The 25,053-nt window shown below is 50.1% G+C and overlaps 1 protein-coding gene across 1 annotated transcript in view; it reads left to right on the forward strand.

Moving 5' to 3' along the window:
• Positions 1-25,053, forward strand: part of CCDC6 (coiled-coil domain containing 6) — a 737,104-nt gene that overhangs the window by 461,550 nt on the left and 250,501 nt on the right. Inside the window, exon 6 of the mRNA XM_069611219.1 lies at positions 17,273-17,429. Coding sequence (XP_069467320.1) covers positions 17,273-17,429 — 157 coding nt within the window. The remainder of the gene's footprint in view (positions 1-17,272; positions 17,430-25,053) is intronic.

Genomic DNA, 25,053 nt, shown 5'->3' on the forward strand with positions numbered 1-25,053 from the left:
TCTGAAGACAGGTTTTCTTGAAAAGCCATGACCCTCGGGGACATACGCCCTCCGGTTCTGTCGCTAGCACACACGGCCCACAACAACTGTCTTGGCAGCCCCACAGCCTCCCTCTCAGCAGCCGGCTCGGGTCGGCAGGTCACAGCTTAAATCCCAATCGCTGCAGCCTACCAACAGGCGCCTCAACGCCAAGTTTAGACTGCTGGAGGGGGCTCCCCCTCTTGCTGTTTCCACTCACAGCCACACTCCTCGGCCACTTCTGATGCAGCTCCTGGCACGCTTCAAGGTAGGACTGGTGGAGGCCAAAAACGGTTGCGCAAGACATAATGGAGTCGCCTTTTTGCACAGTGACACCTCAGGCGGTGCCATTTGCACCGCTACTGGCAGGAGGACTGCCTGGCTATGGGTGACCAAATTCAACCTGAATGCCCAGGAACGCATTATGGACCTTCCCTTTGGGGGAGGTGACCTGTTCCATTCTACGACGGATTAGGAACTTGAAAAGAGGAGGAACAGTCCCCGGACTGCTGAATCCTTATCCGTCCTCGCTAAGGCCACCCCTAAGCCATATAGCCAGATGCACCACTATGCTGGCGCACAAGGTTCGCAGACCCTTGGATCCTCCCTGCAGTGTCCCCTGGCTACCGCCTACCGTTTCCCTCCTTCGCCTCTCTACGCCGCTCCAACTGATTGGGACAATAACTGTGTGCGGAAATTAGCTCACACGTAGAGAGACGGGCAGTGGAAGAAGTCCCAGCCTCCCAGCGGGGTCTTGGCTCCTATTTACGGATTTCCGCCATACAGTGTTTACCTCAGTGCGTATTGCAGATATATTGTGCACGCAAGACTGGATGTGCTCCCTGGATCTGAAGGGTGCGTACCTTCATGTACCGATCTGCAGCCCCATCAGTCCTTTCATAGGGTCCGGATGATGGGCTTTCATTTCCTATGAAAGTTTCTATCCTTGCGCATCAATCCAACCTCCAGAGTCTGTACAGGATGGATGAATGTGTGGCAGATCCACACCTATCCACACCTAGACTGGCTCATCTGGGCAAGGTCTCCGGAGGCAGTCCTCCACACCGCCTCCACCCTCATGCTTTCGCTATACAAGTTGGAATTTTCCATCAATCGCAAGAAGTCAGAGCTGGAGCCCAGGCAGACTCTTAACATTCCTGGTCCTCATCTGGGATGCGAGCTCCGAGAGAATTTTCCCCCAGAGGACAAGATCACAGCCGTCAGAGGCCCATGGGGCATTTTCTCAGCAGAACAGTGACCTTGGCATGGTGGTACCAGCGCCAGTTATACTGTGCATCCTCCTGGAGTCAGGAGAACTGTTCCCTGGCAGAGCCGGGCAGCATTCCACCGCATCTACGTCACTACTGGTGGAGCACGGACAGCAATTTACGGAGAGGCAGGCCCTTTCGTTAACAACCCCGCGCAGGATGGGAATCTACCTTTGACATCCAGTGTCCACAGAGCGGGTTCTGTCAGGAGCAGGCGGCCCTCAACTGGCTCGAGCTGATTGCCATCTGGCTCGCCCTTAAAGCCCATCTGGCGGCAATCGGACCCTACCGTAACTCGAGGGAGGATGTTTTTTCTCATCTGCCAATCCGGTGGTTAAAAGGCATTTGACGGGCCTCACCAGGCTCTACCTGCCCATCCAGAAGCCACACCAAGTGTGTGACCTCAACATAATGTTGGGCTTCTTGGCGCATAACCATTTGAGCCAATGGGGTCCGCAGACATCAGGCTAGTCACCATTAAGACAGCCCTCTTGGTGGGTCTTACATCTCCATGCTGTGTCAGCGAAATCCAAGCTCTGATGGCTCCCGAGCCATAAACTGCCTTGCACAGGGACAGGGTTGTCCTCAGAATGCATCACGCGTACTTACCTGATGTAGTCTCTGCATTCCATCTAAATGAGATGGTACTCTGGACCATGCTTGGAGGTTTGTGCTCTGTCTTCATGCTAGACGAGCGCCAAAGTTCTATCTGGACAGGACCAAGAGCTTCCGCAAGTCTGAGGCTCGATTTATCACCCTCGGAGGGTAAGGGCCAGGACATCGGGCTTTCAAGGCCTCTATAGCAAGGTGGATGGTGGCCTCCTTAAGGAGGCCTAGGAGGGGCAACACAAACTGCTTCCGGCAAACCTTGGCCATGGCGGTTGTTTTCCAGAGACACGTACCGTGGCAGGTCATCAGGGGGACGGCCACTTATGCCACTCCCTTGGCTTTTTGCAAGCACTCCTGTTGGGATTCTGGCTCCAGGTCAGACGCGGCATTTGGCAATTGTAATATTGTCGACGCCTCAAGGGGGACTGAGTGGCGCGCCGGAGGGCGGAGTCAGGGGAACCCATGCTCCCAGGGCCGCGCCTCTAAATTTAAAGAAAAGGTTTTTTCTGATGAAAAAGATTCCCTCTCCCGTCCCTAGCAAGGGATGCCCATGCAGTATGGAGGAAAGGGGACTATGCACCAAGAGTAAGTTAGTCACTACAGTGAGTAACTTGTAATTTACCAGCCAATAAACACATAAAACACACACCAACACAACAAGCATTCACAAAACATCCCAAAAACTGGGTCTTACCTGTACGGATACAACAAGTCAGTGCACACACTGAACCATCTGCAAGCCAACACACAGATGCCAGTTTCTACTGGTTCTGGACCTGTCCTTCACTCTACCCTCACTAACAAACCCTGTCCTCTGGCAGAGCAACGTGAGCGCCTGTAAACTGCCATTAGGTGGTAGCGGTGTGCGGAATAAATCAACATAAATGTGGAAAAGGAAAGAAGAAAGTTTTGTAACAAAATAAGGTGTCTTAATGGGGTAGTTGGCTCAAATGTTGTTGTCGCAATCGATTGGGCGTGTATTTTCGATCATATATCGATCCATCTTAAAACAAATTCCTATACATCTTAACTTAGTTTTCCTCACTTTCATACATGCGAAAACGCCTACCTGGGCACCGCCATCTTGTGGAAATCTTATCCATTGGTCGATCACCCTAAATTCAAGTACCCTTGTGGCAGAAACACAGATCACCCGCCCCTAGAGCTGACGTTGCTAGTCAAAACTATATGCTGTACCTATTTTAATGCCGTTTGTGGGCAGCATAGCCAAATGTTCTGTCATCACCCACGTTAAAACACACATCCACACAGATTGCAAAATGTACTTTCGAAGGGATTGTGTCCTCCGACGTATTCCTTATCTTTGATAATTCGTCTCCAGCTTGCTGGCCTTGGAAATTTTTTCTCTGTAGAGTGCGCTACACGTCGACGTCCGCCGAGTCAATGTCCCTCAATGTCCCTCGTCAGCCACCGTATTGGCGCCGACGTCCCCATGCCCATAAATAGCCACGCGTGGTGTCCGTTGCTCAGTTCTGTTTTTTGCACGCTTCCTGGTGCCTCGGAATATGGTTGCTCAGTTCAGTCAGATAAACCTTTTATATTTCACTCGATAAAACCAACTTGTTCTTGATTGCTTCTTCATCCGAACCGATGACTCTGCGGTCCGGCTTCAAAAATGTCAAGACTGCGGAAAGAAAATGTCGATAACGGATCCTCACAGGGTCTGTTTGTGGTGCTTGGGAGTCTAGCACCATTGTTCGGAGTGTGAGGACTGCATGTCCATGACGGTGAAAGCCTTGAAGGAGCGCAAGGGGAAGCTCGAGAGAGGTAAGTCAGTCAAAACCTCCTTGAAAGTTTCTTCGGCCGAGGCATTCGTCTCCGCGCAGTCAAAAGCATTACCATTCTAGGTCTTGAAGTAGCTCCCACCACTCGTCGAGATCCAGACACTCAAAGAAGAGACGTCGAAGATCCCCTTCCTCATCTTCTGTTTCCCCAGAAAGGGTCTCCTGCCGCACAAAACACAGCTCTCAGGCTAAGTGGGAGGAATTCAGGAAGAAAATGCTAAGCGTCTTCGAGAAAGCGGCCTCGACCCCTTCGAAGACAGCTTAGGGTGATACCCTGGTTGAAAAACCCCAAAAAATCGAAAGAGTCCACCCGAGAGCGCCACGGGCCATCTGGTAGGAAGGCATCTTCGTTGTCGTCGTAGATCCCTTTGACGCATGGATCAGCGCCATCGACGCCGTTGTCGAAGGTTTCTTCGACGCATCGGTCGATCGAATCGACGCCATCGTCGACGCCAGCATCAACGCCGATAAGCGAAACCCACAGCTACTTCACAGCCAACCGTTCTACCCGGAGCCTCCAGCACGACGCAGAGAACTTCGTCGACATCCTCGAGTAGTATCCCGATCCTCTCAAGTTCTTCGAGGCCTCTTCCAGTTTTCTCGACGCCTTCGAAGCCTTTCACATCGGTGTCGACGACATTGTCGTTTTCTCGCTCAATAATGACGAGTTTGGCTCCTTCTGCCTTAGAAATGGGTTTTACACCTTTTCCGAGGTCAGAGTACCCCAGATTATCTTCAATCTATGAAGAAGGGGAGGATTCTGACCAGGAAAGACCCTTTGGACTGCAGAGGACCACACCACGAGTTTCAGAGGATTTTACCCCTGGGGAAAGGTTGAAAGACCTACAGGAATCATTACATGAGGCAAGTGGGCTGGACACTTCCCCAGAAGTGGAATTTGTCAAACCAGTCCCAGGGGAACATGCCGAAACCCCCTATAAAACCCTGATGGCAAGGAATATTGAATTCATGGGTTGGTCCGCGCCTTCACCTGTTTTTCAACAGGACGAACTTACAGACATACTAGACAAAGGTCCACAGGAGGATCCTGTGGTCCCCTTCCATACAGCCTTACAAAGGAAGATTTCATCAAATTGGGAAACTCCTGAGGTTATCCCTGCAGTCAATAAAAGATTGTCAGCCAAGTATAGGGTAGCTGCTGATGACCCTGAATATTTATCAAAACACCCGACTCCAGAGAGCCTGGTGGTTCAAGCGGTAACTTCATCAAGCAGCAGATCCGCTTACCCTACTGTCCCACAGGATAGAGATGACAAAAGGTACGATTCCATGGCAAAAAGTCTTTTCTGCTTGCAGTCTAGCGTTGAAGTCCATCAACGCCACTTGTACGCTCGCCAGGTTCAGTCACACACTGTGGAAGTGTGCTTCATCAGCGGCTGACTGCATACCGGAAGGAGAGGAAAGGGAAGCCTTCCTTAACATCATTAAGATGGCAAAGATGCCATGTGAGAATCTCTTCAAACTGGCATCGATTCCGCTGACCGTATCAGCAGGGCCATGGCGGCAAGTACTACAATCCGCAGGCATGCGTGGTTGCAAAAGTCTGGCTTTGCTCCAGATGTACAGGCCAGACATTTGAATATGCCCTTTGACGGCTCTTCTTTATTCGGTAAAAAGGCTGATGACAGTCTGGAAAAGTTGCAAACATCTAAAGCAGCAGCAAAATCTTTAGGAGCTGCAATCCGCCAAACTTCTTTTCGCCCCTCAGGAACCTCTGGGAGAGGAAAGTCCTTTCGCTATTATTCCGCATTTGGGAAAGGCAGAGGACAGCCGGCTCAAAGAGGCCAAAGGAGATCCACCCGAGGTGGATGGGTCAAAAGTATAAGGCCGCAGCAGCAGAAGCCTCTTTACCCTCGGCATCTGCATCAGCCGCCCCCAAACCACTCGGGTCTTTCCACACAAAACGCCTGTAGGGGGCAGGTTAACTCGCCATCTGGCGGAATGGCAGGCTATTACGTCGGATGCTTGGGCATTGGAGACAGTTTCCCAGGGTTACTGCCTACCCTTTCTACACATCCCTCAGAGTCATCCACCGGGGCACAGCTCTCTAAAAGTTCCAGATCCGCTCCTCTTGCAGGAAATTGTAGACCTGCTAGAGAAAGGTGCCAGAGAACCGGTACCTGTAGCGGAGAGGAAGAAAAGCTGGTACTCCCCCCAACTTTCTCATACCGAAGGAGGACTGAGACCCATCTTGGACTTACGAGAATTGAACAAGTTTCTCAGGAAGGACAAGTTCAAGATGGTAACTCTCTTTCATATCCTTCAGGCCCTCCAGATCCAGGGCTGGCTGGTATCTCTGGACCTCCAGGATGCTTATTTCCATGTGCCAATCCATCTCAAACACAGGAGATACCTGAGGTTCGCGATTGGTGGCTCATCAATTTCGAGTTCTGCCATTTGGGCTGACCTCCACCCCGAGGTTCTTCACCAAGCTAATGTCGGTAGTGGCCACAAGTCTAAGGAGGGAAGGGATCCACGTCTACCCCTACCTGGACCTCGGATCCAGCTAGATTCTGTCTGCCCCTTCCTTCACAAACTGGGCTTATCCCTCAATTTAAAGAAGTCACAGATGATACCATCACAGGGACTCCAGTTCATCGGAGTGGTCCTGGACACTTCCCTGGGAAAAGCCTCGCCACCAGAGGTGAGGGCTCAAGATATTCTGCAGATGGTCAACAAGTTTCAAAATGCCCAACTTCTCCCAGCCTTCGACTTTTTGAGTTTGCTAGGCCTCATGGCATCCTGCATCTTCCTTGTGCCAGAGGCTCGCCTGAGAATGAGATCTCTCCAGTGGGCACTAAGGACCCAGTGGTCACAATACTCAGGAAGAATGACAGATCTCCTCCGGATTCCAGACAAGGTAGCCCACAACGTTCAATGGTGGGCCTACCAAAGAACATCTTGAAAGGAGAACTGTTTTGGCAACCATTGCCGGAGATAACTGTAGTCACAGATGCCTCACTCACGGGGTGGGGAGCCCATGCCAACGACTTGACCATCAGCGGTCGTTGGTCTCCATCGGAGTCCAGACTACACATCAACCTATTGGAGATCAGACTAGCGCTGAAAGCTTTCCTGCCATCAGTACAGGGGAGAAATGTCCTGATAATGACGGACAACACAGTGGCAATGCACTACCTCAACAAAAGGAGGCGTAGGGTCACTGCCACTGTGCATAGAGGCAATGCAGCTCTGGTTTTGGGCAATTCAGGAAGGAATCGGCAGTTCACCTAGCTGGAGAGAAGAACTTGACAGCGGACGCTCTGAGCAGGCAGAGGAGTCTCCCACGAGTGGGAGCTAGCTCAGGAAGTCCTTCAAGAGATCTTCGCCCTTTCGGGAACCCCTCAGGTGGATCTGTTCGCCACCAGCACCAACAGGAAATGCGATCTGTTCTGTTCAAGGGAATTTCCCCCGAGAGGAGCTCTAGGGGACGCGTTCGTAATGGACTGGGTGTTCCCACTCCTTTACGCGTTTCCACCAGTCCCTGTTATTCCTCAAATGATCAGGAGGTTGAGAAGATTCTGGAAAACCATGATCCGAATTGCCCCGGACTGGGCCAGGAGAACGTGGTACCCGGACCTTCTAGATAGGTCAATCTGCCCCCCAATCCGTCTTCCACTCAAAGAGAATCTTCTCTCACAGAAGGGAGGTCAGGTTCTCCATCCAGACATCAGAACCCTCAACCTTCACGCTTGGCTTCTGAAAGGGTGAGGTACAAGGATTGGGACCTCCCTGATGAAGTCATGGAGGTGTGGCTTTCGGCCAGAAGGCCAGCAACAAAGTCTTTATATCGCTGCTGTTGGAACAAATTTTGCAGCTTGTGTAGAGAAGAGAATATCGACCCTTTTTCATGTTGTACACCAACAGTGTTATCGTTTCTATTCTACTTGGCAAACTCAGGCCTTCAAGTTGGCACTGTAAAAGGCTATCTCGCAGCGCTATCAATCTTCAAACGCACTGCAGAGGAGCCATCGTATTTCAAACTACCCCTAGTAATACAATTTCTCAAGGGATTAACTAATGTTTATCCTCCAAGACCATTCCAAGTTCCCTTATGGGACTTAAATTTAGTCTTAAATTTCCTAATGGGCACTCCCTTTGAACCACTCCACTCTTGTTCGCTGAGATTTCTCACTCTTAAAACTGTCCTATTAGTAGCACTAACATCTGCTAGGAGGGTGAGCGAATTACAAGCTCTTTCTTGTAAACCCCCCCCCCCCCCCCCATCCAATTGTCCATAAGGACAAAGTTGTCCTACAGGTGAAGCCTAATTTCCTCCCAAAGGGGGTTTCTGAATTTCACATCACTCAGAAAATTACCTTACCTTCGTTCTACCCTCCTCCCCATCCAGGGAAAGAGGAAGAAAGGCTACATAGGCTGGACCCAAGGCGAGCTCTAAGCTTTTACATCGGCAGACTGGCTAGGATTAGGCAAGCAGACCAACTGTTTGTAGGATGCTCAGGTCACAAGTTAGGACTACCCATAACAAAACAGACCATTTCCAGGTGGATTATTTTGGCCATTCTGGAATGTTACAAACTGGCAGGGAAAGTGCCACCCCAAAATCTTAGGGCTCATTCAACCAGGGGTATTGCAGCCTCTTCGGCCCTCCAAAGAGGGGTACTGGTCTGAGACATATGCGCAGCTGCCACATGGTCGTCCGCACATACATTCACAAGATTTTACAACCTGAATTCCTCCACTAGTCAAGAGACCAGATTGAGCAAAGCCGTTTTACATTCGGGTCATTCCTAAAAGGGATACATGACATTATTACTCCCACCTCCAATTACATGCCACTGTTATGGGAGTCTATCAAAGATAAGGACTACGTCAGAGGACACAATCCCTTTGAAGAACAAGTTACTTCTTACCTTGTAACGTTCTTTCGATGGGATGTTCCTCCGACGTATTCCTTATCGCCCTTCCCATCCATCCCCGCAGTAATACTTCCCTTGTGGTTGCAGCTTACGCTCCTTCAAGGTCAATAACCAATTCAGGTATGACTTATCTTATGCTACAAAACGGAACTGAGCAACGGACGCCGCGCGTGGCTATTTATGGGCATGGTGACGTCGGCGCCGATTCGGTGGCTGTCAAGGGACATTGACTCGGTGGACGTTGACGTGCAGCGCCCTCTACAGATAAAACATTTCCAAGGCCAGCAAGCTGGAGACGAATTATCAAAGATAAGGAATACGTCGGAGGAACATCCCATCGAAAGAAAGTTACAAGGTAAGAAGTAACTTCTTCTTTTTACAAAGAGTATAAACTTATTTCGAATGGATTGTGTTCTCCGTGTTCCGCATCTTTGTGTCCACAGCTGTGTACTTCGGAAGCTTTTTCGGCAGAGGACGTCCTGCGTCGATGACGTTGGGTCGTTATCTCTCAAAGGCCTTCGTCGAGGGCGACGTCACCGGATGTTCTAAATAGGACGCACGATGCCCGTAGCCTCCGTTCCCGGCCCGTAGCTTCAGTTCTATTTTTTCCACAAACGTGTTTGCTTCAGAGACTCGGCGCTTCTTGTGAATACGTCGTCTTCTTTGACCCCTCTGACTCTGCGGTCTGGCTTTAAAACTTGACGAGACTGCAAGTCTAAGATGTCGATTACGGACTCGCATCACATTTGTTTGTGGTGCCTGGGCGAGAGTCATGGCAGGTAGGTAGGGGTTCTAAACCCAGTAAGTCTCAAAACTTCTAAGGGGATGTCCACCAAAGATTCCAGGGGAGACTCTCCACGTTGGAAGGAGTCCCGGGGATCTTGGTCCCGGAGTGGTTCCCGCCATTCGTCTTCGTCTCAGCATTGGAGGAAGTGCCGTCACTGGTGGCCTTCCCCGTCCTCAGAGGATGGCACCGCAAGGAAAGTGGCTTGTCCGACTAAGTCCTTTACTCCGGAGGAATGGGCAGCCTTCAGGGAAGCAGATGCTGGTCGATTTTCCAATCCCAGGGCACAGTTCCGTCCGCACTTTTGGAAGAAGCTGGCAATAAACTGTCTCAATCCGTGGCTCGTGCGCCTCCGGGCTCGGTTCCACGACGCAATTCTCATCGGGAACCTTCAAGGTCCAGTTCGGACAAGGTTCAGGATGATCGCAAGAGACGTGCTTCCAGGTCTCGGTCCTCATCCCAAGCGAGACCGCAGAAACCTGGTAAGGGCTTGAGGTTGGCGCCGTGTCCATCGAATACGGATGTCGAAGCTTTGCCTTCGCACCAGCCCTTGGTGCTGTCGCCGCCCTCGACGCTTTCGGGGCCTTTTGACCGGAATTTGCCGCTGGAGATTCCTTGTACTGTGGATCCTCCAAGGAAGGCTAATTCCAAGTCTGTGAGGCCTGTCAAGGATTCCAGACCCTCTTCTGTCCCGAGGCAGGAGTTTTTCCTCCCTCTGGATGACATCTACGAGGATGAGGAGAGGTCAGATTTAGATTTTGACCCTGATGTGGCTGCTGTCTTTTCCGGGGACAGTCAATTGGGAGAGTTACGGCAATCTCTTCATGATGCCAGTGGCTTGGACACTTCTCCTGAGGTGGAGTTTGGCATGCCTGAGCCTGGGGCTCACGCTGAGTCGTCCTACAGGAGACTGATGGCTAGGGTCACTGAGTATCTTGGTTGGTCTAGTCCTCCAGAAGCTTTTCTTCAGGATGACTTTATGGATATTTTGGATGAAGGTCTGTCCTCTGACCCAGTGTTACTTTTTCATTTGATGTTGCAGAAAAGGGTGGCGGCTGCTTGGCAGACACCGGAATCTCTTCTGGAAGTTAACAAATCGTTAACCAAAAAATACTGCCCTTCCGGTAGCGACCCCAGCTACCTTTCATCTCACCCCACTCCCGAGAGTTTGGTGGTTCAGGCGGCTACGGTCACCTCGAGGCAGGCGGCTGTACCATACCATCCCTCCTGATCGGGACGACAAACGCTTAGACGGTTGGGCATGCAAGGTGTTTTCTGCGGGGAGTATGGCGCTGAAGTCGGCCAACTCCACTTGTGCCTTAGCAAGATTTTCACACTGTGGAATTGTTTCTCTTGCAGCTGAGCATATTCCCAAAGGGGAAGAAAGTGATGGGTTCCCTGCTCTTGTGCAAGATGGCAAGGATGCCATGTGTGAATCCCTTCAGTCGGGATTGGACACGGCTGACAGTGTTAGCCAGTTCATGGCTGCGAGCACTGTTATACACAGATTTGCGTGGTTGCAAAAGTCGGGTTTTGCTTTGGATGCGCAAGCCCGTCTTTTGAACATGCCCTTTGAGGGCACGCATTTGTTTGGCAGCAAGGCTGACGAGAGCCTTGAGGTTACAGACCTAAAAAGCTGCAGCAAAATCTTTGAGCGCGGCTGTGCGTCAACCTCTGCCTTAGTTCTAGGGGACAGCAGTGGAGGGGAGGTTCTTTTCATTACTACTCCTCCTTTGGTAGGATGAGAGGAGCCGCCAGTCAAAGGGGTCAGCATAAAAGTACCCGTGGTGGTCGGGGAAATAGGGGTGGCAAAGGCGCTCAGGCAACTGCCTCTTTGCCTTCAGCCGCTCCAAAACAATCATGTGGCCAGGTTCCCATCTTCACTGTTGGGGGCAGACTGTCTCAGCATCTCGAAGAATGGCGAGCCATTACTTCGGATGCGTGGGTTCTGGATACAACAGCCCACGGCTACTGCCTTCCCTTCCTAAAGTGGCCTCATGGCAATTCACCGGGTAATCTGTACCGGAGAGGAATAAGGGATGGTATTCCCCATATTTTTTTATTCCAAACAAAGACCGGGATTGAGACCCATCTTGGACGTGCGTTGGCTGAACAAACTTCTCAGGAAGGACAAGTTCAAGATGGTCACTCTCACGTCCTCCAGGACCTTAGACTTCTGGATTGGTTGGTGTCTCTGGACCTACAGGATGCTTCCTTTCATGTGCCGATTCATACAAAGCACAGAAAGTACCTGATGTGTGCGGCTGGCAACTCGCACTTTCACTTTCGGGTCCTGCTGTTCGGTTTGACCTCCGCCCCAAGGGTTTTTACCAAGCTAATGGTGGTGATGGCAGCGTACATCAGGCGAGGGGGATTCACGTCTACCCCTACCTGGCCGACTGGCTAATCCATGTGCGCTATCCCGAGCAAGCAAAGGATCATATCAGTCTCACCCGCCGCTCCCTCCACAAGCAGGGCTTCTCCCTGAATTGCAAGAAGTTGCATCTGACATCTTCCCAACAGCTCCAGTACATCTGGGCTGTGTTGGACATGTCCTTGGAAGTGCTAGCCTCCCAAGGTGAGGGCTCATCACATTGTGCAGATGGTGGACAAGTTTCAACATGCCCAGAGTCTCCCGGCTTTCGAATTCTTAAGGTTGCTCGGCCTCATGGCATCCTGCATTTTCCTGGTGCCAGAGGCCAAACTGAGGATGAGATCCCTGCAATGGGTCCTCAAGATGAGGGGGGTCACAATTTGCAGGCAAGGTGTTGGATCCCATTCAGATTACACTGTCTTACAGGATCTGCTGTGGTGGGCCAACGAGGGGAACCTGATGAAGGGAGAGCCGTTTTAGCAACTGTGGCCGGTGGTGACGATATTGACGGACACTTCACTCACAGGATGGGGAGCTCATGCCGAACATTTGACCGCCAGCGGTCGTTGGTCTCCATCGGAGTCCAAACTCCACATCAACCTGTTCGAGCTGAGAGCCATCAGGCTGGCCCTGAAGGCTTTTCTGCTGTCTGTGCAGGGGAAGTGTGTCCTGGTCATGACGGACAATTCAGTGGCCATGCATTACCTCGACAAAAAAGGTGGGAGGGGAGCAGGGTCACTCCCGTTGTGCAGAGAGGTGATGCAGCTCTGGTTCTGGGCAATCCTGCAAGGAATATCACTCTTGGCAGTTCATCTGGCCGGAGAGGAGAATGCGTAGCGGACTCTCTGAGCAGGCAGAGCAGTCTCTCACGAGTGGGAGTTGGCTCAGGAAGTCCCTCTGGAGATCTTCGCCCTTTGGGGGACCCAGCAAGTGGATCTCTTTGCGACCAGTACCAACCGTAAGTGTGAGAGATTCTGCTCAATGGAAGACTCCGTTGTAGTGGATTGGTCATTCCCACTTCTGTACGAGTTTCCTCTGGTCCCTGTCATTCCTCAAGTGTTAAGAAGGTTGCGGAGTTTCGGATCCCACATGATCCTCATTGCTCGGGATTGGGCCAGGAGAGCATGGTATTCGGACCTTCTAGAAATGTCCATCTGCCCTCCATGCCGTCTCCCCTACCGAGAGGATCTGCTCTCGCGCAAGGGGTGTGGGGGGGAGAGGGGGTCAGGTTCTCCGTCCAGAGGTCAAGAGACTCCTCCTTCACGCTTGGTATAACTCAACCTTTCAGATAAGGATTGGGATCTCCCAGATCTAAAGGACCATTCGATGAAACGTTGGGCCCACCACGCCAGGCAACGAGAGGCCATGGAAGAGGAGGGCGGCTTCAGTGATGGCAGCGACGCCATCCTATCGGACGGCGAGGGCAACGTGGCGTCGAGACAGCCAAGCGCAAGTCCCCAACCTCGGAAGTTTGTCCGGCAGGGCAGCTATGGGGAACACCCCCGACGACACAAGCGCCACCCATAACACATCCACTAAGCACTCGAAGTCCAAACGAGACTCTGCATGCGCGTTGAGATCTCGGAGAGAGGCACACAGAACGGTCCACCGAATCGGTGTCCTCTGGGCGTTCTCGATCAAGATTGCCGCATGACACCTGGCAACCATCCACTGTTGCCAAGAGTGCCTCGCTCCCTAAGGTAACGGAGGTTCGATCGTCGGGAGACGAAGACGACCACCATCACCAGTCCTCACTCCAGGAGTCAGCGTCAGCAGACCTCGTAACGGCTGCTCTCGTGCCCCGACCTCCACTAATTAAGGAAAGGGACACTACCCCCGAATCTTGACGCCAGATGTCGAAGAGCTCCGAAAAGGTGAAAACACCGGGGAAGCACTCTTCCAGTCACGGGGAGGGGGAGAAACAGCAGAAAAAGCATTCTCAGCCTTCATCTGCACCACAGACACATAAGGACAAGTCACAATCTTCTGAAAAGATATCCAAGACCCCTGCTCAAGGCCATAGGTCAGTCAGGATATAGCAGGGAAACACTCCCAGGAGAGGGTAATCCCCAGCTCTAAAGAATGGTCAAGTGAGGATATAGACAGTTATGTCTAGAATGTCATCCCTACCTCTCCCCTCCCCCCGGGAGGTAATTCTCATCAGTCCTTTTGAGGGCAGTCCCGTGCAAGTCAGAACAACTATGGTACTGGAAACTTCAATGCTGGACAAACTTCAGGAAGCCCTGCATACTACCCACTAAGAGATCAGCGACGCAGCAAAGCTAGAGGTAGATCCCCCCCCAACCCTAGAGGAGCCGCAGCCTCCGGTCAGAAATGACCATCAGATCCAGGTCCCCTCCCATGTCACCCTGGTCAGGGGGCTTTTAACATCTTTCCTCACGGCATGAGAGGGGATAACTTCAGACCAGTGGGTCATAAAGACGGTCACCCACGGGTACTGTGTGGAATTCACCCGACCGCCACAATTCAGACCACCGTGCTCACGGCGCCGCTCACTGGACCATCTGGAGATCCTGAAGTTCAAAACATCTTTCATTTCCTGCTGACGCAGTTACTTTCTTGCCTTCAATTCAGACGTTTCGTTTATCACAAAACATTTCACAGACTTTTAAATGGCCACTTGCTTTCGCAGAACCACTGTTAATTAACAATTAAGTATATCTTTTCCCAGCATTTATCATTGTCTTCTTTCTTGCACGTCTTATCGGCGCATGCACAAACTTGACTTTCTTGCTTCGTTTATTAACACAACACCGGCCTTTTGTTCCTTTCCGTCACTTACCGGTAGTGTTAATCGGCTTTGGCTCTTGAAAGGGTTTTGCGTAGCAGTCGAGGCTGCTACCAGCGCCTCCTCGTTTCCTCTCCAGCTCTGTTGTTCACCCTGGAGGGTGGCTGTCTTCCTGGAGATGCTTTGAAGGTCTGTCCTTTCCACTTCCCTCTGTTTAGTTGTGCAAGGCTTATGGCTCCCTGAAAGGATAGAATTCCTGCTCGACTTTCGCTCGCTCTCCGCACCAGTCGATCAGCCTCTCAGCCTTCCAAGTTCCACAGCCTGGTTCATTTCAGCCCTGCAAGTGCTGTTCCTTCTCGCCCCCAGCTTCGCTCAGTGTGCTTGTGCATGCCACCTTTTTATCCTGACTTGGAGTGTCAACAGGTGGCAGGTGTATGTGATTTTACTACATGCCTGACTCTGCCTGATCTCATTAGAGGGACAGTCAATGGATGTAATCTTCCTAGTCTCATTCCTCATCTTCCTCATCTTCCTCAGCGCAGTAGTAGTGTTAATGTGCAGTAGGGATGAATTATGGGAGTCGTAGTTTCCCATATAATAAACAGGGATAGGGGCTGGATGGATTACTTGAAGAGGGGGAATACCATGTCTTGCCATTCGGTGCTCCAGCCGCACTCCCAGAGTACCCCCTACCGAGGTGTTCCTTCCTCATTTGTCCACCCGCAGGGTCGGGATCCAAAAGCGATGCCTTTCCTGGCCACCTGAATACGGGATCCCTGGGGAATAGGGTGTGAAACACCCTCTGCTTTTTCACAGAGGGAAGGCGAGCTAAGTAGGTCAGTTTGAGACTAAGAACGGCGTCAGACAGGGGTGCATCCCTGCATCACTTCTGTTCGACCTTAACGTCCACTCCTTTATGTGCAGGCAGGAGGTTGCCTGCCTTGAGTTATGCAGATGACGTTATCTTGCTCACAAAAACTCCAAAATCCCTGCGGGTATTTGTGGATACTTACAGCAACTATATGCAGGCAAGAGGTCGGACTGCAAATTCAGGCAATGTAAGTTCATGCATGACTCAAATCGGCCAACAAAACACAAAATAAGGTATATTATTAAATGGCCACATACTTCAGGTATGCTGCAATTTTACTTATTTGGGGTCATTATTTTTAGCCATCATCTTACCCAGAACATAAACCTAAGTAACCAGAGGATGAATTTGAATCTTGTTTTTGGCTGTTTTTAGGTTCGCCAGGTCTGAGACAGTTTTCAGTTGGACACATGCTTAAGAATTTTAGAGGGAAAGCTATTGGGTCGGTGGCCTATGGCTGCGGGGTGACGAGAGTTGTCAAGTTGCAGAGTGGGGGAAAGGGTTTTCATAGACAGTTTGTTAGGCGTACCCCCAACAAGTGTGATAAGATTAAGGGTGATCTTGATGCAAAGCTTCGTGTGGACCAACAAAGAGGGAAGCTTAACAAGGCTATTGAATATCCTGAGTTTGGGGAACTCGCAGAGTGGGCTGGTTACATTTAATTAAAATAACATTTAGTGTGGGGTTAGTTAGCTATTTTACAAATCCCGGAAGCATGAGTAGTTTGCCGATATCTTTGCTCAAATCATGCTATTGGTCCGTACAGAGCAGTTTGCGCTTGACAGCAAATCGGTAGCAGCCATAAGGTATCTTCCTCTGAGCCTGGCTGAGGGTTTTTATACGAATACCTTAATTGGGCCTCAAACACTGATCACTGGCAGTTTCTGACCAGGGCATGTTTTGATGCCTTTGGCATTAATGCCGTCACCTGCAAATGGGGTGGTAGTCCTTCAACAGCAGTGATAAATGCTTGTGTGGGGCACTGGAAACGTTATCATATATTGTAGTATTCTACACCCTGCATCGTGAAATGCGAAAAATGTCTTGTGAATGGGCTGACATTAAGCGGCTTTGGCCAATGGAGGCCTACCCTTTTTTTGTTATCTCTCCCTACAGTTGGAGTTGGCTTTGCTCTCACTTGTTTTTTAAAATCAACACGTCAAAAAAGAACCTGTCTATCGTCTGGCAGACTTAGTATGATTTATTTTTTAAACAGTTTGTTGTTTTCTCCAACTTTCCAGTCTTGTCTTTTAAGCTTTTATGTATGCAACAATAGGATGGTATATATGTTTATCTTTTAGAACTGTGCCTTTAAGGATTGTATCTGTCGGTTGTTGTTGCATTGTGGTGATGTTTATTTGTTGCATTTAAACTGTAAATCTGAATAAATAGAATATTGACTGACGTTGCCAGTACCTTCTGGCAATTGGGATCTGCGTCACTGCCACGTCTCTTTGCTGAATCCAAAAATTCAGTTGCTGTGTCGTCAAGGGAAGCGTATCTAATAAAGGATACGACGTGTTCATGGAGAGTACTTCTCTACTCCATGGCTGCTGGCCACCCCCCACATGCTGAATACTATTATACATAATGTACAACTTATCTTTTTCTGTCCACCTTCAGTACATCTGACACATGGAATATCACAAGGGCTTCTCTATTGACTCATTGGAAAACTGCAAGCGCCGTTTGTATAATAAACAGATATTAGAGGATATGTTGATTGGTGATGACGTGTGGAGATAAACGGGAAAATGCTGGATGTTTATCAACTGGATAGCCAGTAAAGGGTTGACTGGGTGATGTCTTGTGTGGTACAGAATTTGTCAATTTTTAATTGGAGATTCTAAATGTGAAAGCATTTTTCCTTTTTTTTTTTTTGTCTTTTTGTAGACACTGAGAAAATGGCACAATATTTAGAGGAAGAACGTCATATGAGGGAGGAAAACCTACGACTCCAAAGAAAATTACAGCGGGAAATGGAGCGAAGAGAAGCTCTTTGCAGGCAACTGTCTGAAAGTGAATCCAGTTTAGAAATGGATGATGAAAGGTTCGACTTCCATGCTCGTCAGAAACCCATTGCTTTTTATTTCAAATTGTAAATTGAATGCATCAATTCCTTGATTTCCAGTTTAATACAGTACATCAGTTATGGCTGATCTTTTAAATTGCCAGATGGAAGATTTCTTAAATTGTACTTGGTGTGGTTTGGATTAACCCCCACACTAAGAGCGATTTTGATTTTGAGGTTTTATTTAATGGGTATCCTCAACAGCAACAAAACTGGATTAGGAAAAAATACATTCAAACAATGTTCAATGTTACATACTCTGTAATGCCTTTATTTTTAGATTGTGAATTGTTGCTTCTTTTGAGGCGAAATCTCATTTTAATCTAGAAGTTCTGTTTGTTCAACATTGTTGTTTCAAGCACAGAATGGCAATTGTCAATCTAGTGGCCATGTTGCGCCCCTGAATATTTACCATGTACCCCTCTGTAACCAGTGTTAGGGGAGTTTTCATAAAGTCCTACTGGCAGTAAGACTTAAGTAAGCTATCCCAGTGATTGGTAGATACCGAACTCTTAGTGTCAGTCTGTATTAACTTAGGGCCTTGGTAGAGTGTTGAAGCAGTCAAGCTTATTTTACGAGGAAGATGTGAGCTGTAGCTAAGTATACAGAAAATCTAGTTAGACAGGCACAGCAAAGAAGCACTTACAAGTTATATATATATATATATAAGTATGCATTATATTTACACCAGAAATTACTTAAATACTTTAGACGTTTATACTACACACCTCGGAATACTAGATAATACACTTTCACTTTTGTGTTCGCAGTTACATTTGTAGCAATGTTAGAAAGGGAAACAGCAAGGTTATTTACTGCGCGCTCATGCGGTTTTCAGCGGTTTATACGGTAATGCATTTACTCTGCAAACACATATAGAAAAGTCACTTAAGGGGAGGAAAATGGTTACTGTAACATGAGCTTAGTTCAAGGTTCTAGAGGGGGTTCCTTCGCATATTATGTCATTTAAGTCCCAAAACTCAACCTTAGCTAAAGGCAGTGGGGCGAGTGCTTGAAGTCTTGACAAGCAGTGAATTATGAAGAGTTCTTGTGGATTTCTTCAAGTCTCTAGTGTTATTGAAGCAGCAAATTAACTAACTAGGGAGACCTTAAAACGGACTCGAGGAAGGGACACGAGCAGCGATTAGGGTCTGAGGTAAGAGGGGGGGGGTTGGCCTGGACACATTTACGTGCACTCCAACGCTCTGGAAGACTTCTTGGAATCGGGTAAGCAATACCTTTTTCCCCACAGTACCTCAGGTTAAAAAAAGATGTTCGCGCTGGATGCTCTGCAATGTTGCCGCTCTGGACCCGACCTCCGGATTCCTTGTTCTGATGACTGAAGGCAGGACAATGGATGAGATCTCTTAGCAGCAGTCTCGAAGGGGGACCTGTGGCACGACTTTCAGCAAGTTCGCTCTGCGGTTTTGGTGCCTTTTCTGCAGCACCAACAAAGGACACGGATCGCCCAGTCAATTTTCGCTTCTTGCAGTCCTCTGCTCTGTTGAGGGTATCCAGGCGAGTTGGATCGGATCTCTGGAGTGTTCTTACGGGTTCAGCAAAGATTTGGCCGGATTCAGTGTTTCCACGACTATGTACTCAAAATGGGCAGCAGGTATCATGGTATTGGGCTTGCACAGCTCTGTAAACTCATAGTACCTCAGGAGATGGCTTGTTTCAAAGTTGGTCTTGGGACTGGTTGTTCCCTGTGGTCAACTTGATTTTCACTCCAGAAGCCTCACCTTTTACACAGTTCACGCACACTCCTCTGCAATCTCTCAGCATTTTACTGAAAGGACCGTGGCTGTCCAATCAGACCAGCCAGACCCCTGTGTGAACAGGACCTAATTAGGCACTCTGGCAGACAAAGGACAGGTGGGTGGAAAACTCCCCCACCTCCTACCTGTCCGGACACTTTGGAGCCTTGGGAGGATACCCAAGGGTTCCTGCCAAGGCAAAACACACATACAGACCTTCCCCCCCGAGAATGGTAGAAGGGCTAACAAAGAACAGCAATTCTAGTCATGGCGAAAAAAGAAGTGAGGCCCCAAGTTGGGAACTCGGTGCCCCTATTGTGAATTACCGTGGCTATGGACATGGCCTGTGGTATAAAAATACACAATAGTTGGTAGAACACGTCCACTGCCACCAGTCATGACTAGGTGATTGTCTCTGTGACTGACTAAAAAGTCACGAGCAGAGAAGGTGGATACTAGGTATCCCTTTGGCACTCCACTGAAGGTGGTGTGTGCCAATCTCGGTCTATAAAGTTTTGGGAGAGATACTAAGTATCTCTCTATCCTTAAGAACTGTAGTTACATGAGTATATTAAAAAAGAATCATAAAGGAGGGCCCTGAGTATCCCCAGCAGCACTGCCCATAAGGGGTTGTGTGCTGAATTAGAAGAATACAGATGCCTTTAAGAGCTATGGAGTAGACGGCCATCGACCTCACAGCAGAGCCTGCATGTGCCCAGATGCCTGTCCCTGGCCCCGACAGGCCACCGGCACTGTTATGGGGAGATCACACCCCAGTGACGAGCACGCATACACCATGCGTACACAAACACACAACCCCTAAGGCCTCTTCGACAAAGTCGTTGAAGTGCTTGACGCCCACAGGACCGTTGAAAAGTTCGACTCCACCTGCCGAACCTCGCGGTTCGACGTCCTCCCCTTAAACCACATTCGCAGCATGCGACTGGTCATCCTTCTGGTACAGGCGGTCTCCCTAAAAAATCCTGTCGTCCTCCCGCCATCCAAGGGCGCACAAGCGCCGAAGGACCTGGTGGAGTCACAGACCCTCTATATAACTGCCGAAACTTCACAAAAGCCTTTCGGAAAACATTTCAGCAGCCAAGGAGTATAATGGTACCCCCTCTTGTCGAGAGGACTATTCTGAAGCCCCCCAGCCTCTCTATAAGGCCTTATTTGGAAAATCGTCCCCTCCTGGGCAGCCCTTACCTCCTCTTGATCATTCAGCTTCCTCTCTGTGGACTAGGGAAAGGTTTGAGCAATATATGGACAAAATGTCACAGTTCATTGACTTTTCAGACCGATATATTAAACCCAAAAGAACTAGGGAGGTAGACTCTTGCCCATCCCCTCCAAATTGCAGAAACTCCCCTCCTCTGCACATGGACACCAAGAAGACCTCTTGCATGCTCCAGATGACCCAACTCAGGAGGATTCTTATGAATATCTTAACCCCTTTGATCAAGACCCAACGTATTAGGACCCATACTGGGATCAGGCGGAGGACCAGGGTCCTTGGTTTACACCAACAAATACTGCTGACCCGAACATCTGTCTGGATCCCCCTTCTACACAGTCATCACCAGTTGACGACCAGATGTTGGTCAACTCCATTTTAAAAAGAGCAACTGACCATGTTCAAATTGCAACGCTCGAAGCTGCTCCAGACTCCGACTTCGTGGAGGATATCCTCAAGGAAAAGGGTCCAGGTAGCCAAGCCATCCCTTTACTGAATTCTGTAAAGAAGCGCCTGGCCCCTTCTTTACTGTCCCCATCTGTGAAGCGGGCAGTTGAGCACCGGTTTGAGAAATTATCTTGCCCATCACCCTCCGACCCACTGTACATCAGGAGTCATGCCACACCAGAATCCTTGGTCGTTACGACCACTTGGAAGACGGCAGGGGTACCTCTATACTCAGCAGAATCCCCTCCTGTGACGCTCACCTGATTCCCACGGAGGCGCTGGTCCCGGCTGAACTGTTATAGTCTCTTCAATTGAGAAGCGTAGAGCTCGGATGACTCTCTGGACTGGGCTTCCTCTTATTGACCTTCTGGCTTGCAGGGTAAGGTTTCTGCAGGCGGAAGAAAAAAGGGTTAATGACCGTTTGGCTGGACTTCCTCCTCACTAATCGCCAACTCTCCGAAAGTCCAATGTCCTGGTGAGGTCTCACCATAGGCGTATAAATGCTGGGCTCTCCATCCTGCGACTTATGCAGGGGTGCGTGGGTTCCAGTTAAGTCACTGGAGGTCCTCAAAGTCTTTTGTGGCCTTAGAAGTGGCACAGGTGCTGAGATGCCAAAAGGTGATGCCGCCGTTACTGCACGAGCGGATGCCAGTAGGTATAAAGAGTTTATAGCCTTGAAGAGATGGGCACCTTTAATGAAGTCTTTGCATTGTCTTTTTCAGGTGCCTGGATGCTGAGGGCGTGGTCACTGAGAGCGCGACACGTGCGGTTGTACGTAGGTATGGGAATTTCAATGACACCTCAATAATGTCCCTTGTTTTCTGTTTTCAGGTCTTGAGATGTTGCAGGCGTTGTTCGTCCGTTGCCGTTGCACGTGCAAAGTACGTGAGTATAATGATCTGTGACCTTATTATAGCACCTCTAACACTGCTCTTTTCTTATTTGCGGGTGTCGGGACCTTGCGGGCGTTTTCCCAGTCACGGATGCACGTGGGGAAACACGCAAGTGTTAGGCTTTCTTGCAGTCTTTAATGGCACTTAAATAATGTCTTTTCTTGTTTTCAGGTGCCGGGCTGCTGCGGCTGAAGAGATCGTAATACGCGCACAAAAGCAGGTAAGAAAAGTAAATGCGGCCGCCTTCACCCGATTCCTACTTAACAATGTTCTTTGTCTTTACAGGTGCCGTTAGGCTGCTGAAGAGAAGGCCGCGAAGAATCCGTGAAAGCACAGATGGATCAGGTAAGCGAGCGCGGCTGCGAACGTGTTGCAACTTGCTAACCTTATGTTTCTTTTGCTTGCAGGTTCTGCCGGTGTCTGGATTCCTGGATGGTAAGTATAGTTCTCGTGTCTTTCTTCCACAGGTTGCTGGGCTGAAGCTGGAGATGTCACTGGAATGCTGGAGCTGACTCGGTGAGCGTCCTGCTGCAGATGCAGAATAACGCAAAGCACGTTTTCCCTATCGGGTGTGGTTTAAATAGTGTTGGAGTGATTGGGTGTCTTCTTCCTCAGCCTCGCCCAGGTAAAAGAGTTCCTGTGTTCCAGAGCTAAGGAGTGGCACCAGCCCCTCCCAGTTCAGGGAATAGTTCCTCCCAGCAGAAGGCTGGGGACTTCATCCTGCCAGCATTTGCAAAGGTGAGTATGCAGCATGGTCTGCTACAGGTAGGTCCACCCAATCACCTTCGCAAGAATTATGAGCCCGGCGCCCCTGGCACCGGGATTGAGGTTCCTTATGAGACTGGCGCCAGAGGAGCCAGGACATGGTCCAAAGGGCCCCAATAGGGGTTTGCTGGAGCCGGGGACGAGTGTCATGAGCCTGCTTCCGGGGATGCTGGGCTTGACTTGGCTTCTCGGGAGCGCAGTGCTCATGACACCTCCCGACAAAGATTGCAAGAAGCTTTACGTCCTTGGTAAGCGGGTCAGCGCCTCTGCGGCCTACTCCACAAGGATCGTAAATAACGTCCAACTCCTCGCAAGTTAGTGATGTCCAGTGGGGCTTGGTGCAGGATGGTCTTCATGCTGTTCCAGAGCCCACCCGATCATGCCTGCTGCCGGTCATGGCTGAAGGCAGACAAGTAACCCAAAACGTACTTAAGAACACACTGGACTCTGCTGAAAGCGCTGGACGCACCCTCGCTCCGGGTACCCTGCTTAAAAGGCATGCCTGGTTAAACTCTGGGTTCAAACCCAAAACCCAGGCTTCTCTAATTAACAAGCCAGTGGAGGATTCCAACCTTTTTGGGAACGCGGTTGACGACTCCCTAGAGATGGCAAAGAAAGAGCACGAGACTCTAAAGTCACTTAGCCAGATCACGGCTAAACCTTTTCACCAGTGTGGAGGCTCTGTTCCTTTTGTGGCCAATCCTTCTCCCGCTCAACGCAAGGGCAATACGGCTTAGGAAATAACTCTTGATCCTCTGGTCAAGGCTCCTCTGCTAACTTCCAATACCAGCAAAGAGGCTCTCGTAGGGGCAAGGATAGAGGCAGAAACTCTACTACCAGAGGCTCCCCAGCCTCCACCTCAAAGTAGCTCACCAGTTCAGGTCCCCTCCCACGCTTCCTCGGTCGGGGGTTGCCTGTCTTCATTCATCCAGGTCTGGGAGGGGATCGATCAGCGGGTACTAAAGTCTGTTGCCCACGGGTATTGTATCAAGTTTCTCCGATCACCTCGCTACCATCCACCGAGAAGCAGACTGTCCCCAGAACACCTGGGCCTCTTACTGGAAGTAGTTCAGGTCCATGACAACACGTCAGGAAGTAATCCCACTGTTGCAGCATACTTTCTGTCCACTGGCAACAGTGAAACATGAATGTACCTCAGGTTTGTGATAGAGGACACCCACTTTCAGTTCAAGGGTCTCCCCTTCGGCATTGCCTCAGCCATCAGAGCAGGGATCACACAAAACAGTAATCCAACCCCTGAGCTATGTGAGGGGGAGGTCCCGCCTCGCTAGGGGGGCTGGATTACCTTCAGTTTCAGGTCGGCGTGCGTATGTAAAACAAAGTAATTTTCACTGCAGCAGCCATTTCGGGCTGCTGCAGTGAAAATAGGTGTGTTCACCTTTCTCCCCCTCTATGTCCAGCTGCATTTTAAGCCGGAGATCAAGGGAGGTGTCGTTAGAAAGGGGAGATGCTCCCCTTTCTAATGACACCCTGTGTGACGGCATTGCTGCCTGCAGATCGGGCGCAGGGTGCTCTATGCGTGGACAGCAATGCCCACTGGACCACCAGGGAAATGTTTGTGACGTGGGGGGAGGGGGGCTGCCCACAGTAAGCAGCCCTCTCCCCTCCCCAAAGTATGGGGGCACATATGACCCCTGGGGGCAGACAGTTGACCATCATAAAAAAAGACTAAATGAAAAAATACGTGCTGGGAAGGGGGGGGGGGGTGTTTGGGGGCCCTAGCCACCAGGGATTTTTTCGGAAATGGTGTCCTTGGAAAGGGGAGATTCTCCCCTTTCCAAGGACACCCTGTGTGACAGCATTGCTGCCCGCAGATCGGGCGCAAAGCGCTCAATGCACAGGCAGCAATGGCCACTAGACACCAGGGATGTCTTTGAATGCAGGGTAGAGGTGGGGGCTGCTTAAAGTAAGCAGCCCTCGCCCCCCGGCTGCCAAAGCATGGGGGCACATGTGTAGAACCCTGGGCGCAGATGGCTGCTCATCTGCCCCCAGGGAAGGGGGCAAAATAAAAAAACTAAAATAAAAGGGAATTTTGGGTGGGAGTTGGGGGGGGGGGGGCACTAGCCACCAGGGATATATTTTACAAAAAAGGCAGGGTGTCCCTCTGCCCTTCACCCCAAGGGGAAATGGGGGGGCACCCCTTGTAGCCCTCCCAGGGGGGAAGATAACTGCTCCTAGGAAGGGGTATCTGCCCCCAAGGAGGGCTGAATGAGATGCCCCCCTGTATTTGGTGTGGGGGGTAGAGGGTCACCCCTCCTTACATTAGAAAATTACCTGGCAGTTTAGGGTGCCCCTCAGCCCGCCCTAAAGTGTAAGTGTACCATTTTGCATTTTTTTCTTGGTTTATGAAACTTGCCTTGGCACAGAGGGGCACATTGGTGTGCCAATCTGGCCCCAGGGTGCCCAAACCTTACTGCCCCACCCACCGTGGGTCCTGCCCCACATTTTTGGTTGCCCTCTCCCCCACACCCCAAATGGAGGGGGGG

Source organism: Ambystoma mexicanum, chromosome 8, assembly GCF_040938575.1.
Source record: "Ambystoma mexicanum isolate Mex_15411 chromosome 8, UKY_AmexF1_1, whole genome shotgun sequence".
NCBI classification, from domain to species: Eukaryota; Metazoa; Chordata; class Amphibia; order Caudata; family Ambystomatidae; genus Ambystoma; species Ambystoma mexicanum.